This window comes from Pipistrellus hanaki, assembly GCF_964339955.1.
Source record: "Pipistrellus hanaki genome assembly, chromosome: 16".
In the NCBI taxonomy this organism is placed as follows: Eukaryota; Metazoa; Chordata; class Mammalia; order Chiroptera; family Vespertilionidae; genus Pipistrellus; species Pipistrellus hanaki.
In genome coordinates this window covers 45,282,644-45,298,830 of record NC_140518.1, presented here as the reverse complement: position 1 = coordinate 45,298,830, position 16,187 = coordinate 45,282,644, and the positions used below count along the sequence as shown (strand labels likewise).

The 16,187-nt window shown below is 45.9% G+C and overlaps 1 protein-coding gene across 1 annotated transcript in view; it reads left to right on the top strand.

Moving 5' to 3' along the window:
* The window catches only part of CDRT4 (CMT1A duplicated region transcript 4), a 92,669-nt gene that overhangs the window by 19,623 nt on the left and 56,859 nt on the right, over positions 1-16,187 (top strand). The window contains exon 2 of the mRNA XM_084861451.1: positions 11,759-11,863. Within this exon, the coding sequence (XP_084717577.1) occupies positions 11,803-11,863 (61 nt within the window). The 5' untranslated portion in view covers positions 11,759-11,802. The remainder of the gene's footprint in view (positions 1-11,758; positions 11,864-16,187) is intronic.

Here is a 16,187-nt window from a genome sequence, read left to right as displayed (position 1 = left end):
CCTATGGTGGGAGCCATCACACCGCACAAACCTTCCCACACCACAGGGTTGCAGGCCTGTTAGATGAATCTCACCTTTGACGCCAGTCCTTCAGATGCAGACCTCACAGTTTGACCTGAAGTTGCTGGCACTCCCCTCTCCATGATGTCAGCTCATCTCTTTCTCTCCAGCTGGAATTTGAGCCCTAATTCCATTTTCTCTTTCCTTCATGCTCTTTATATTACATATAGTTCAGCTTTGTGTATACTCTCCTTGAGAGTAATAAATGATAGACAGGGCATACGATTCTTGAAGCAAGTACGGAAATCCTTAGACCTATCCACCGTTATGACAAGCATTCAGTGTCTGGGACTAAGCTGAGAAGAGGCAATGTGTTTATGGTGCATGTTACAGAATCTCAAGATTTGTTTTTCAAGGATAATTATATCATTCTTTAGGAACATACAGTTCCTTTAAAGTGTCCCTTCTTACTTGTCAGTTACCTTGTCAATGTGTATGGCACAGATGCAGGTCTCGTGAACACGGAGTTCTGTCTGCTGTGAAAGCCACCCACGGCTGCTGCTGGAGGAGATGCCTCTGTCCCCCTGAATAGAGTGCTGGTGGCAGACTTGGGGCTTGGACTCTGACCATCTGGGGTTTACTGGCTCTGCCCATCATCTGGGACAAGTCAGTCATGCTCTAAGTCAATCAGTTCAATGATTATCCAATGTGAACAGCAATAGCAGAACTGTCAGGGTGTCCTCAACGCCCCCCTCAGCCTGCAGCATTTCCCCCAGACTTTCATACTCTCAGAGCCAACCATGCCTATGGCTAAGGGTCTCCCGACTGCCAGGATCATCACCATCAATCACTCCAACATTCATGCCGGCACAGTGAGGATTGGCATGGGTTCATTTAGTGAGCTGGCCAAGAACAGGCAGCCTGGGTTCAAGCTCACCACTTCCTGGCTATGTGGCCTTGGGCCAGGCTGAAGGGACACTGCAGGGGAGATGGAGATCCAGCACTAGCTGGGGGAGCTTAAGAAGTCCCAGCCCAGCCATCGCAGATTGTATCTGGTCCATCATGACTTCCAGGGGAAACAAACTAGTGTATTGTTTACTGTGGCCAGTGGCAGCTTCAGCACGTGCAGTTGGCAGCTTGGCAGAACTTGCACCCTGGCTTCTGCACACCCCACCGCACCAGCCACGGGGCCTCGGACACCTCTGGTCGCTGGGCGCCCTGCACTGCCGTACATCATGGGGAAGGGCTGCTGAGAACCCGTGCAGCCTCTGGTTGGTGACCTGCCATCTGCCATCCATCCAGAAGCTCAGGTGTGTTTCCCAGGTCTCAGCTGGGGCATGAAGACCATCTCGTTAGTGTACAGAGCTGACAAGTGAACAGTGGGAATCAAGGATTGTGTGCACTCTTGAGTCGGTCATGCAGGCAGACTTGGGACAATCCTCTCCAACACCCTAAAGTTTATAGGGAGCTGTTGCTACTTTGTCAAGATTTTGATCACTGTGTTGGTCCAAGAAGAGTGAGATTGCTAACTAAAATAAAATTAAATGAAAAAGAATTAAGAAAGAACGTGCTTTGATCCTTTGATACTGATGGTGAAGATAAGCTGGAGTGGGCAAAGCTACCCTAGGTGCAACCAGTTAAAGAGAGCAGGGCGATTCCAGGCGTTTCGTTGCCAGGGGATGACGATATGCAGAGTTAAATGAGGAAAGCCAGGTGCAGAGTGATGTGCACAGAATCACTTAGTTTTTCTTACAAAGTTTAAAAACATAGAAAGATACTTCCATATATGTGCCTATCTCTTTAAAGGGCACAGAAAAAGCTGAGCAAAGATGCATACCAGACTGGTAACCTTAATTGGATTAGGGAGGTGGGGCTGTAGGCAGAGTGGGGAAGATGAATACTTTTCACAAATAAACCTTTCTCTCTTTTTACATGTTATACTGACCACAATTACATAATTTATAATTTGGAAAAGCAAAAATAAAAAAAAGAGAGAAAGAAGGACTCAGCTTAGAGGCTGCCTCTCCCAGGAAGCCTCTGGGGTGCTCCAGGCTCTCTCTCTGCCTCCCCTGCTCTCCCTGCCTCCATTACTGTAACTTCTGCACTGAACTGCAGGAATTTGTCTGCCCTCAGGCCCCTTCTGACTGGGAGCTCCTTAAGGTCAGGATCTATGTCTTATTCGTATCCATATCCCTGCCACCCAGCACTTGTCTGGTACATAATAGGTGCTCAGTAGATGGATGCTGAATGGATGTGCTATAGACCGAACTGTGTCCTCCTGAAATGCATACATTGAAGCCCTAAACCCTAACACAAAAGTTTGGTGCTAGGTTTATATGAGAGCATGTGGGTGGGGCCTTTATGAAGGGATTAGTGCCCTTATAAAGAAGGGATTAGTGCCCTTATAAAGAAGGGCCACTCCCTCCCCTTCCCCCCACCTCTTGCCATAGGAGAACACTGAAAGGATGTGACCATCTGCCAGCCAGGAAGAAAGCCCTCACCAGCAACTGACCATACTGGCACCTGATCTTAGACTTCCAGTCTCCAGAACTATGAGAAAATAGTAATTTATATTATTTGAGCCACCCAGCCTATGGTATTCTAGTGTGGCAGCCTCGCTAGCTAAGATAAGGTGGGTGGAAAAAACCTGAGCGAAGACTCTTCAGTTTCACTTTAGGTCCAACCTCTGAGCCTCGGTCAGCAACCTCAGCTGAGTGGCTGCACCCACAGAAAGCAATAGGGTGTTTCTCTCAGCTGTGCAGGTGCCTTCTTTCTTTATTTATTTTTTTTAAAAAATATTTTTATTGATTTTTCACAGAGAGGAAGGGAGAGAGAGAGCTAGAAACGTTGATGAGAGAGAAACACCAACAAGCTGCCTCCTGCACACCCCCTACTGGGGATGTGCCTGCAACCAAAGTACATGCCCCTGACCGGAATCGAACCTGGGACCTTTCAGTGCGCAGACCAACGCTCTACCACTGAGCCAAACGTTTTTTGGCTGCAGGCGCCTTCTTGATGCTGTAGTTTTCTGGTTAGGGACAGAGCCTGGGTCTCTGGCCTCCCTCTGGGACTGTCCTGCATGGAGAAAACCACAGCGGGCATGCTCCCCTCCACGATTAGCAGGAGGAAAAGGGAAAGCATTTATCTCTTTGCTTTGAAAATGTCCATTGTTTGAGAGGTTTAAAGTTATAAACCTTCATCTCTGGGTAGAATCTCAGGGCCCTTCGGCCCATGATGTCTAGGCCCTCCTCTAAGCCTGACCCCCTCGATACTTGTTTCCACTAGTGAAAGTCTAAATAAAGAAAATGCATACTGTTTTAAAGAAGAAATACCCAATTGTTTCCGCATAGAAAGTTTTTTAAAGCCTTGTTGAGAAATCAGTCCACTCTCGAGATATTTTTAGTTTCCTGAGAATGTTTCAAATCGCTGACTTAGTAAGCCCAGGCTCTTAAAAATGTGTGTTTTTTAAACTCCACAATGGAACATTGTGTGAGCTCCCTGCCATTTGAGTCTGGCCGTTCAGTCTGAAGTCTGCCTTGGTTTCCTAGGAGCTGTCCTCAGCCTTTCTGGCCATCCAACACCCCCTAACTCAATTCTGATGAGAGGGCACGTTCCTAGCATAGCACAAGGACTGGGGACAGCAGTGGCCCAGGAGAGAACAGAGAGCTACTGTTCACAGTAGTCAGGGCCCAAAGGCTCCTGGGATCCTGAGTTAGCATCCTCACTTTGCAGAAGAAATGAGAATCCAGGAAAGGGAGGCGTTGGCCTGAGGCTCACACTGCCCACGTGATTTCCTCTTCTGCAAGCCACTCAAGCAGGGAGTGGACAGTGTGTCTCCCTCTCGATTCAGTGTCTCCCTCTAATCCAGGCACCTTTTTTGGTACAACTAAGTTTGTTCATGATATGGGATTGGTCTGCTTAACACACAATGAATACTTTCGGAGTTGGTAAGCAGGGAGTGTCACCAGTATTTACAAATCTGAAGTATATTACATGAATAAAAATACCTCTATGACCTTTTATGGGCTATTAAAATATATATCTTAATATATATTTATAAATATACTATTTAACCAATAATCAATATGCATAGCAGAGGAAACACTCCCAATATTGTCAGACTGTGGCAGCACAAATTACTTCCCAGTCAGGGGCTGGGTATCACTACATGGGACAAAGTAATCTCCTTTTCTTGAACCCCTCAGCATTTCAAGGTTGGGTGGGAAATGTCAGGGAATGTCCTGTGGGGTTCCAGGGAGATAGACAAAGCCTGATTTTAAAAGGCCTTCAGACTTCATGATTCCTAGCTTTCTGAGGGAGACTGTCCAGGCAGTATATAATCTGACTTAAAAAATTTTTGGCAAAAATGTTACAATTGAGACTCATCTCTGCCCCACATGCCTTCCCCAGTCTTTTCCTGGCCTGGCCCCTTCACCATAACAACCCACAAACCAAGGAGAACAGAGAAGGCCTTAGTGGTTGGTCTTCCCTGACTCTTCCAACAAGCATTGTTAGGTCAGTGGCTTTCACAGTGGGATTCCAAGACCAGCAGCAGCTGGAAGTTTCCAGAAATGTGGATTCAATATCCCCTTCAGTCCCAGTGAATCAGCAGCTCTGAGAAGGGGGCTCTGTGGTGGGTGTCTTAGCCGTGGCCTAGGGCCCTGATGCTGTAGTTTGAGACCCGCTGCTCTGAAAGCTGCCAATGAAACCATAATCTCCACCCTCAGAGTCTTCTTTGCATTTCTATAATCTAACTCTCATGTGAAGCTTTAAAGATATCAGATTGCCAAAACCAGTTTGGCTCAGTGGATAGAGAGTTTGTCTGTGGACTGAAGGGTTCCGGTCAAGGGCATGTACCTTGGTTGCGGGCACATCCCCAATAGGTGTGCAAGAAGCAGCTGATCAATGATTCTCTCTAATAGATGTTTCTGCCTCTCTATCCCTCTCCCTTCCTCTCTGTATAAAAAAATCAATAAAATATTTATATTTTAAAAGATACTGGATTGCCCAATTTTTACATATTTAGATATTGTACGTCAATTATTTTCTCAGAGTCACAAAGTATTGCTGGGAGGGGCAATGGAGAGGACAGTGGTGAAGCTTCTGAGCATCGAGAAGAGGAAAGAAAGGCCGTGCTCAGGACTGCTTTATCTGGAGAGGTCCTTCACCACTGTCTCTTCCATGGGACATAAGGAAGAAAGGGCTCCAAAACCCAATGTTAAGCGGTCCTTTCCCAGTTGCAAATGCACAACTAAAAAGCCTTGTACAGGAGGCCTCACACCAGCCCTGCCTGGGCCCTGGGCCCTGGGCAGATTGGGGAGGAGGACACAGGGCTTTGGGATGTACGGGTCCATGACCTGGCCTGCTGTGCTGGGGAAGGGACCAGGTGCGATGACATAGAGGCAGCTGGAGCTGCACTCTGCTCTCAGGAGCTTTTCCCCTGAAAGTTGTTACTTAGGTTTCTGAGCTGCCCCCCTAGCCGCAGGATGTGCCTGACTCCCTGGTGCTGGGACTTCATTCATGTGCTCCCTTCCTCCCACAGCCCTCCCAGCCCCTCCCTATCCCTACTACCGATGGACTTTGTGTCCACTCCTGGCACAGCTGCCATAGTTCACCTTGAAGAAGTTTCCTCCAGTGTGAGTGGAATGCAGGCTGCCCTTGAAAGTCTCCTTGGCGGCGTTTCCCCACAATCACAGGCCCATTTACTCCCCCTTGCTTCACTCACTTCAAACTCCCCCCCTCCTCTGCCTATTACACTTCATCAAGCACAGGCTTACTAGTTAAGTTGCGCAGTCTCCTCTTGGCTAATTTTATTTAACTCAAGATTGGACCCAAAAATCCCCACTCTTCAAACGATTTGACGTTCAAAACAACCCAGCTGGGCTCCAGACTGGAGTTTTAGAAAACATGAAACAGAACGTAACCAAGGAGCAGAATGAGGCAGGAGTGTCCAAAAGCTCTGTAAATCTCTAGTCCCCTTTTCGGTTTGTTTCTAAGGACCGGGCGTTCTGATTTATGTCATATTTTGCCCAAGGACTTTTCATCAGATAAACCAAATTCTTCCACCCAGGACTTGTGAACTGACCCCTGCCTCCAGCCCTACCCTGAAATCCTCCTCCTCTCCGCTGAGCTCTGTGCTGCTTCCGACAGGTGGCGCCAGGCTGCCGGCTTTCCTAGGCCTTTCTGGCAAGGCATTGGGGAGAGGCCCTGGCAGAACTGCTGAGTCTGGGCCAAGATTTCTTCTGGCATCTGGAATTTGTTAACTACACTCCACAAATTTAAATTTCACCTCCTTAGAAGAGAGAGAGAGAGAAGGAGAGAGGGAAAGAGGGGGAGATGGAGGGAGAGAGAGAGGGCGAGAGGGAGGGAGAGATTAGGGAGGGGAAGAGGCAGAGAAAATGCAGCACAGCAAGGCCTAGTTCCTGGGAAGGGTGTGCTTCTGCCCCTGCCAGGCCGGTCCAGCCCCTGCACATCCGCTCTGGGTGACAAGGCCCAGCCTGGAGGAAGGAAGCAGGGAGCCAACAGGGACCAAACAAAGGATGGCAGATGGATCCCTGAGCTCTGGGCCTGCCAGTCCCTTCTCCCTGCATGGGTCCCTCCCAGGGGGAAACAGCAGGAGCTGGGAGACTGCCACCTCCCTCCTTTGTATGTTATGTGGTTGATGTACTCTTGCTTATTTGGGTGACTAATGGGCAAGGCTAGAGGTTCTAATTTCAGGAAATCTGTATTTCTACCCACCTCCTTCCCTGATTTGTTTTCATCTTTTATTTTCTCTGGGCCTTCATGATGGAGTTTACTGATTTTTCTACCAAGTGCCTAGTGCTGGCAAAGACAGCTAAGAGGTCCAGATATTGCTCTGGGTGGGAAGGAGATCAGAGGGGGGAGGACATGGAAGAAGATGGGGGTCTTGCCAGCTGGGCACCCCTCTGGGCTGCACCTCAGTGGTGGCGACTCTCCAATTTGGAGAGTGAGGTCTAGTTCTCCCTCCTCTTCTTGGGGCCTCTCCTCATGGAGAGGAGTTGGGCCAGCCTCTGTATAGCTCTATCCACTGAGGGTTACCCATGTTCTCAGGTGAGTGGCAGCCCCTAAATATAATCATTTTATACTTTGACTGTGTTTCCATCTCAAGCCATTTCGCTGGCTGCCCCAGCATGGACCAGTTCATCAGCCACTGTGCCTGGAGGCTGTGTTTCCTGGGCCTGTGCTGGAGAAAGGGCTCGGAGCTCCGAGGCAGAGCCACCAGGCCAGTTTAACTGACTTCTGGATCCTTCCCTGCCTTCCCTTCCCCAGGGAACTCCTTGAGGAAGGATTATTAGTAGCAAGTCATGAGCTTCTGAATGGAAGAATACTATAGTTAGTCCTACAAATGCCAGGTTCCGCAGGGACAAATTGCATGAAATAGAACCTATCTATCTATTTATCTATCTATCTATCTATCTATCTATCTATCTATCTATCTACTAGAGGTCTGATGCATGAAGATTCATGCAAGAATGGGCCTTTCTTCCTCTGGCTGCCTGCACTGCCTTTGCTCTGGCCAGAGTTGCCTTTCTGTCTTCCCATGCTGCCCAGAGGCCAGGAGCAGCTGGGGGCGGTGCAAAACACCTGCATTGTTGCAATGGCAATGGCACAATTATCCTGCCCCACCCCCGGCCGCTTGGTGCCTGCATATGCAAATTAACCTAACAGCTTTGTTGGATTAATTTGCATACTCACTTCTGATTGGCTGGTGGGTGTCATGAAGGTACAGTCAATTTGCATCTTAGTCTTCTATTATTGTAGATATACAGTATATACAGTGAGTGGCCAGATTATTATGACCACTTGATGCTTGTAGGCAAATTAACTGTATACTATGGAAGCTGAAGGTCTGTTTGAACACCTTTGCTGTCTGCAGTTACCAAGACAAAATGTCTCCAATTAGCACAGGAACATAAGGATTGGACAGTCGAGCATTAGAGAAAAAAAGTAATGTGGTCCAATGAATCATGTTTCCAGTTGCATCATGCAGATAGCAGAGTGAGAATTTTGAGGAAACATCATGAAAGCATGCATCCCACAGGCATGAGTACAACCCTTCAAGCTGTTGGGGGCAGTGCTATGGTTTGGGGCATATTTTCCTGGCATGATTTTGGACTCTTTAATTTGTATGGAACAGCATCTGAATAGCACAACATACCTAAGTATCGTTGCTAATCAAGTTCATCCTATCATGTTGATAGTATATCCCAATGCAGATGGCTTCTTCCAAGACAATGTGCCATGCCATGGTGCTTGTATTGTGCAGGAGTGGTTTCAAGAACATGAGGGAGACTTTACCTTGCTTAAGTGGCCCCCACAATCATCAGATCTCAATCCAATTGAGCATCTGTGGGACAAAGTTAAAAGAACCATCAGGCAGCTGGCTCCACAACCATCAAAATCTAACAGAACTGGACAGTGCTATTCATCAGGCATGGTGCCAGATTCCTCGCATCACCTTTCACATCTCGTGGAGTCAATGCCAAGAAGAATTGCCACAGCATTGAAGGCAAAAGGTGGCCCAATGAAGTACTGATGGGGTAGTCTTAATAATCTGGCCACTCATTATATATATATATATATATATGGCTAATATGCTAAGTGTTCCTCCTACCATCTGACTGATCACTATGATGCACACTGACAACCCGGTGGCAGACACTCAATGAAGGGGCTGCCAAGCTGCAGTGACTTGGCAGCGGCGGTTCTCAAGTGACACACCCTAGAACCAGAGAGGAGGGAGCCTGATTCCTTGTGGGGTAACACGATTCCACCTTTGGCCATGGGTTATGTTGTTGCTGGGGCACTGTCTGCCCCAAATCTGGTTTACTGCATACTTCCATTTGCGTTCCACACCCTGTTGGACAGCAATTTTGCAGAGTGCTTTCTTGCACTCTGGGACCCCTTGGGGGATGTCAGAGAGTGGGTTACCAGGGAAAACTATGGGAGGTTGGCTCCAGGGCGTGTCCAGCTTGGCTAGTGCAGTCCCACCCCACCAGTCACCTTCTAATTAATTTCCTTTCAATGTGCATGAATCTATGTATCAGGTCACTATTTGTTAATAAGCTGCCAAGTCATCTCAAGATTAGGGAGGTAGACACTGTGAATATGGAATAAAAATAATCTTCAAGTGGTCAGAATGGACTCCAAGAGGAATAGAAGACAGAAAAAAAGGATCCAGTGATCATAGTGAATCCCAAATTGAAATGAGTCAGTAGGATCAGGCATTGCTGGAAAGGCACAGGCACTAGGAAACCCTGCCAGAAATACTTCAGCTGCATTCCAGACCTTCCCTCTGTTAATAGAAGATGCTAGAGCCTTGGTCTAAGAAACTTAGGGGAAATATGTTTTACAAGTTATAAGCTCTTTAAGGGCAGAAGTGATGTCTTCTATATCTTTTGCACCTCCAACTAGGCTTGACAATTAATAATAATTCCACATATCCTTAAAGTATAAGGTTTATAAGATTTTCATACATGATAATTTCTCAATAAATTATTATTGAAACAATGAATGAATAAATTATAGACTGGAAAACAGTTTGCAAGTCTGAAGAAATCAAATAGATAAGAGTCTGCCATATTAGTCATACAATGTAGGGACTGGAGAGTCAAATCTCCCCTGACTGTGTCTCCTCACTTCCTCTCTTTCTTTTCTTTCTACTAATACATCTGGCTCATGTTACTTTCTCACTGATGAGGCTGGGTGAAGTGACAATGGCTGAGATTTGGAGAAAAGTGACTCCGAAGTTTGAATCCTCAGCTACAGACTGATTCTGTGAACTTGACCAAGTGACTCACATGCATCATCCCTACAGTGGGGCTAGGGAGTGGGCTCCCCGGGCACTGCTGTTGGGGCTAAAGGGACTGTGTGGGGGCAGAGCTTGGGACAGCAGTAGGTAGACTGAGGGTTCTGAGTGAACTGCAGGACCTAATACTCCCTGCCCATTCAGAGCACATCCAATTCCAACTGGTTAAAACCAATGGTGCACTGTGGGGGCTGATAAGCGGGATAATTAAAACAATCAAAAATGCAAACAGAAGCCACAGTCCTCCCTGTTTCCTGAAGCCGGCGTTGTGGTCCAGGAGGGTCACTGAACAAGGCGGAGGCTCCTGGTGACAGAGGCTTCTGTTAGCAGTAGAGTGACAGCTCCCCCCAAGAAAGGGGACTGCTGATGGACCAGCGGCCTCTGTGACATTCCTGGCACGCTGGCATTGGCAGAGAGGGGCCTCTCTTCCATGCAGACAGACCTAGAATAACTGGGTCCCTCGGGGAACATTAGGACCACATATCTTTAGAGGAAGAGCCAGCCACTCACTCTGAATAAGAAGTATGAGGTGAAGAGACACAGAGCTACTGAGGAATTTCTTTGGAAGCTGGAGCCATCACTTTTAGCCCATTTTACTGGAGGGAAAAGAGGCACAGAGCCACGAGGTGAATGGCCTGTGTCCTGCAGTCAGAAGCAACTCTCGGCCACACAGTATGACCATCTGTTGCTCAGCCATGATCAAGCCCAGGTCGGACCCAGGCCTGTTGGCGCTTGGCTCAGAGAGCATAGTGATGATGGTGATGGGACGCTGGAGCCACCATGCGGGCTTCCTCCTGGGAAAGCACCTATTCAAGTTCAGAGTAAGGCCAGCCAGGTGGGCTCTCAGGGGCAGGTGAGACCCAGAGCTCACCTCACCCCATTGCTGGAGTCTGGAGGAGTTGCCGCACCCTCCACCTTAAGAGACCATCCCATGGGGCCAACTTATTCCCAGTTTTCATGCCAAGATCAACCAAGGAGAGGCACCAACACAACCGGGGACCGTGTAGGTTCTCTGAACCCTTGACTCTGCTCACTGTGGGGCTCCAACAGCCCACCTCTGCAGGCCCACCTGCTCTTTATCCTGCTCCCAGGTACCCTGGGCCTGGCTGCCTCCACTCAATGCACACCCATGCCACCCAGCCCAGCCTGGCTCCTCTCAGGCCTTCTCTCTACCTGAAGGGATACCTGGCAGGAGCTGGGAGCTAATCTCCCAGTTTCCCCCTGGCTGACAGCATAGCCTTTGGAGCTAGTGTCTGAGGTTCAGTCTCAATCTGCCACTGTGTAATGTGGGACAGGTTACCTCATGTCTCTGAGATTTGGTTTCCTCATACGAAAAATGGGGATAATAAGTAGCATCAACCCCTTTTGGTTGCTTGTTGAACTACATGAGTCAATACAAGTAAATTGCTTAGTTAGTGCTGGACACAGGGGAAATGCTCAGTAATATTAGCAATTATTGACATCTTCCTATGTTACCCCAAAACTGGCTCTCATCAGGGAGTCCTGTTCTGTGGGAGAGGAAAATGGCGGAGGCAACAGGATGAGTTTTCCAGACCAATGGTTTCCTAAGGGCAGGATCATGTACCTCTCAGGGGGCTCAGTAACTCCTTGGGAACAAGGAGGGAGACTGTCTCAGAGTCTGCTAGGTCAGTGGTCAGCAAACTCATTAGTAAACAGAGCCAAATATCAACAGTTTAATGATTGAAATTTCTTTTGAAGAGCCTAATTTTTTAAACTTAAACTATATAGGTAGGTACATTGTTATTACCTTAATTAGGGTACTCCTTCAGTCGCACTGTACATGCGCGCCCACACAAAGTATTTTGTAGAAATCACTCAAGGGGCGAAAGAGCAGCATGTGGGCTTGCGAGCCTCAGTTTGCCGACCGCTATGATAGGTGATCACCAACCCATTGCCTTTTCCTCTCAGGCACAAGCTGGACTGCATTTCCCAGCCTCCCTTGCTGAGGCCACATGACTGCATTTGGACTAGTGGAATCCAGACAGCCCAGATGCTGTGATGCTGCCTTTCCAGGTGTGTTCCTCACTGCCCCTGTCCCCACCCCTCTCCTGAGCAGTCATCAAGATCTCCTCTCCTTTTCTGTCTGCTGGTTGAATGAGGAAGACCCCAAGGCCCTGGAGGAGGGAATAGTCATAAGATGGAAGGATCCTAAACCCTCCAACGAATGCAGGGAGCAGAACCCCATCCACAACCCACACTAGCTTCTGACATGAGCAAGAAATAAACTAGTGTATCAAGCCACTGAATTTGGGGGGATTTTTTTGTGGTTTGTTATAGTGATTAGCCTATACTGACTAAGTCAACTTCTATTAAAATTATTTTTTAAAATATCTTTTAAAATTTTCTATATTTGGTGCACATGTTTGTATTTATAATATACAAATATAATAGAACATAGCTACAATTTAATGCTAAGACATTTTAGCAATAGGTGATCAACACATTTGGAAACCACAGCTCAGGACTATTGAGACCAACTCTCTTTCTTATTCAGGGCCATTGCTCATCTTGGCACTTGGGACCCCCTTGCCCCTTCCCACCTCCTGGGCCACACTGTTGTGCTCTATTTCCTCGCTGTGTCCCATTGTCATCCTGGAGCAAGTCAGTCAGAAAAACTAAACAAAACAAACCAATCCTCCACAAAAACAACTCAGCGTTTTTTGGTTTTGCTTTTAAAAATGTTAGCAACGGATAAAAGCAGTCTGCCCTAGGAATTTGAGGGCCAGAGTTCTATTTCCAATTTTATTCCCGATACCTGACGTGGTCACAAAGATCAGGCATGTAGTCTCTGGGTCTCTGGGTCACAGAATGGAGTCGCCAGACTGGATAATTTTGGAAGCACTTCTCAGCCCTGATATCTGATGAGCTTTGTATTCTGCTGTTTTATGTGGACGTGTGGTTAATTTTGGAGTAAGCTTTAAAGGATGCTTTGTAAGTCATTGTGATTATGTGCTTACACCCTTTCCCACTCAGCAAGAGAGGAGGGACTAGGCCAGGGATGCCACTTGACAACCTGCTGCCTTCTGGGGATTGGCATCTATATGGAAATTCCAAGACAGCACTTTGAAACTGTTCATTTTCTTCTACTGGGAGAATCCACAGGCTCCTTGAAACTCTAACTTCTCATAACCATCTCCTTTTTGCCAGTTCCTGGCCAGCACCCTGGTTTCTGTAAATAAAATTCTATGAAGCTCCCAGTGCCCAAGTATCTGCTCCAAGGAAATGCCCTATGACAGATATTTTTTCTCCGTGCTCTCTGGGCCAGACCCCTCCTGGCACAGTCACCCAGCAAGTGATTGTGTGGTCCTCAGGGGGAAAGCCAGGCAAGAGCAGCTGTCCCAGCTGTGAGTTTCTAATTGTTGACACTGGTCAACAAGCATTATTCTAACTTTTGTTGATAGAAATCTACACCTTCTGGGGTGCAGTGGGATGCAGATTTTCAAACTTTGTACTCAGCATTGTAAGAAAGGGGCTCTGTTTATTATAATCATTGTATTAACTCCAGTAGCATCATTGGATTTTAGATCCTGAGTTCAATTCTACCCAAGAGTAAAAAACAACTTTGCTAATTCAGAATATTCAGAATACACTCAGTCCCACTGCAGATATTTTCTCACATTTTTTTTTCTTTCTTTCTTCTCCTTAAATTCAAATCTAGGGTTCTCTTACCTTTCTTGTTTTTCCAAATAAGTATTTGAGTCCAGTTGCCCAATATCTAAGATGAACAGGGGGCAGGGGAGAGAAGAATCGGTCTGAGAGATGTTGCTGTCTGCACTGGTACCAATCCTGCATCTTCATCCTCACTGGCTACAAGTCTTGCAGTGCCTACTGCACATGTTTTGGTATCTTATCCCTCTGATCTCAGGTCTATGGCTCTTGGTCCTCTGCCTGCCACCTTTAAGAATGCAGCCACTCCCCTGACCCCAGGAGTGTGCAGGACTCTATGAGGAACTTAGCTGTCTGGGCACCCTCTGCAGGAGGCTCTCCTTTTCTTTCCCATTGAGAATGGAAACATTCTCACCTAAAATGAGAGTAGAAGGCCACATGTCTACTGCCTACAAGGTTAACTCCAAAGCCTGGGGTGGTGGGGGATAAAAGAGCTGTCAATGGATTCGGAAATCCAACAACAAAGAGCACCCCTGATGCTCACCACTTGGAACTCTGGCAGGCTCACTTCTGAAGTCTATTTGCTCTGAGCAGGAATGCAGCTTTTGCCTTGAAAATTCATCCTTAACATATCAGTGAGATGCACCACCTTTATAAGCTACTCGAGGTCCTGAGAATGGCCTCTCTTGTAATTTACATACTCCTTTCAAAACCCCAAGAAAGTGCTTCCCCCCTGGTATTGTATTCTGCAGGCGCAAAAGAAGAATCTTGAACTTGGACTCATTTCCTCATGAGATGAGCTTATAAGATGAACTTCCAGTGACCACAAATTGACCATATTCTCAGTTCTCACAATTTACTTCAACACTGAATCACGACGGAGGGAATTTGTTGGCCTAGTCTCTGTTAATCAAGCAGGTGTACGTGGGATGGTTGCACACATCTGGTTGTCCTCTGTGTGGAGGCCCAGGACTTTGTGAGCATCATGAATCACAAAGTACTATCATCTTAACAACAGCATCTCTTCTTCTACAGCATGAATTTTCAAGAGAAGACAGACCAAGTCTTCAAGTTCATTTCCATCTCTCCCCTCTCTCTTTCAGTCTATTCATACAGATAATCCATATTCTGCGTATTAGTGGTTTAGACCAGAGTTTTCAATTTAAGCTCTACTGACATTTTGGGGCCAGATAACTCTTTGTTGTAAGGACTGTTTGTGCTTTTGTAGGATGTTTGTAGCATCCTGGATTTTCTACACATATTTCCAGATATTGCCAATGTCACCAGAGGTGGACAGGCATGGAAAATTGACCTTAGTTGAGAACCACTGGTTTAGACAAATCACAAATGAAAATATATGCTGTCACACTCAGTAGTAATTTCTTTTACATATTGATTTTATTATCATCTGGTAAATAAATTTATTGCTAAATTAAAATAAAAGCATGTGTTTTTATTCTAAGCCAACATTTATCCTCATTTTCAAGTCTTTTATTCCTCAGAATCTTAGAAATAGTGTGAACTGCTTTGTTACTAAAGCATAACTTAAAATCTCTTCTTCACCTTTAGTGACAGAATTAGTTTTTTTTTTTTCTTGAAAAACATGACTACACTTGTAAAAAAAAAATTAGTGGAGTTACCTGCAAGTGATTTAATAGTTTCTTAACTGATAATCCACTGAATCATTCAAATTAAATTCAATTTTAAGATACAAGTTGCCATAATTCCTATTCATGTTTTTATTTTTGACGTTGTATTAGAAATGAGTGAATTTTCAGATTTACCAGCCACGGAATTTATAAATTATCAGTCTGAATTGCCATTGAGGCTGTGCTTACAGTTAACTATTATTGTTATTCTAAGATGTACTCTGTTTCTATTATGTTTTTTTGAGTATACCCTATGCCATTGGTTTCATTACTACTTTAATTTCACATGGAATTGCTTTAGAACCCTTGATTCATTTGTGTTATAGCACTATACCATGAAACAATAGTAACAATAACAAAAAAGAAACCTAAACATTATAAGAAATAACCGTCAAATAATGAGAAATATTAATTGAGATAAACCATATCTTATCAAAAGAAAGTAAGCTAAGATGGGTAACCTAGTGCAGTCTGTGTAATTTGTACCCAGACTTAGGTTTAACAATTTAGATTTTAACAACTACTAGGAACATACTCTTCTTTAGATACCTACTAAGAAGGGTTTCCAAAGGCTAACTGGGCTCAAATTTAAAAAACGGAGCCTAGCAGCCATTTCTATACAGGGGCCTCTCACACAAACTGCGCTTCAGTGCAGAGCTGTCTGCCTCTGCACTGAGTTGTCTACCTGAACTGTGTTCCTATCATCTGAGACAGCCGTTATAAAGGTGTTCCTGCAATATTATTTCAACCAATAGGATTGAGACTCTCCCTATCCAATTAAAGCTGCATGGCTATATTTCATCAGCTTCTTCACTGACCAATCAGAATGACTCCATTCTGACTAAGCATGATAGTGCCTTTGGACCAATCAATCTGTAAAGATTTGGAGTCTTCATTTACATGAAGACAAACTAATTAGGAACCAGGGGCAGGGACTTCAGTCTATGTAAGTCAGCTTCCCTCTAGTTCTGGGAGTGCACTTTTCCTTTCCAGGGAAGACTGCATTTCTACCTGGAGGTGAAACACTGAAGGAGGAACTCCAGGAGTAGTGAGTTTTCAATGGCCATGTTAAGGAAGCTGAG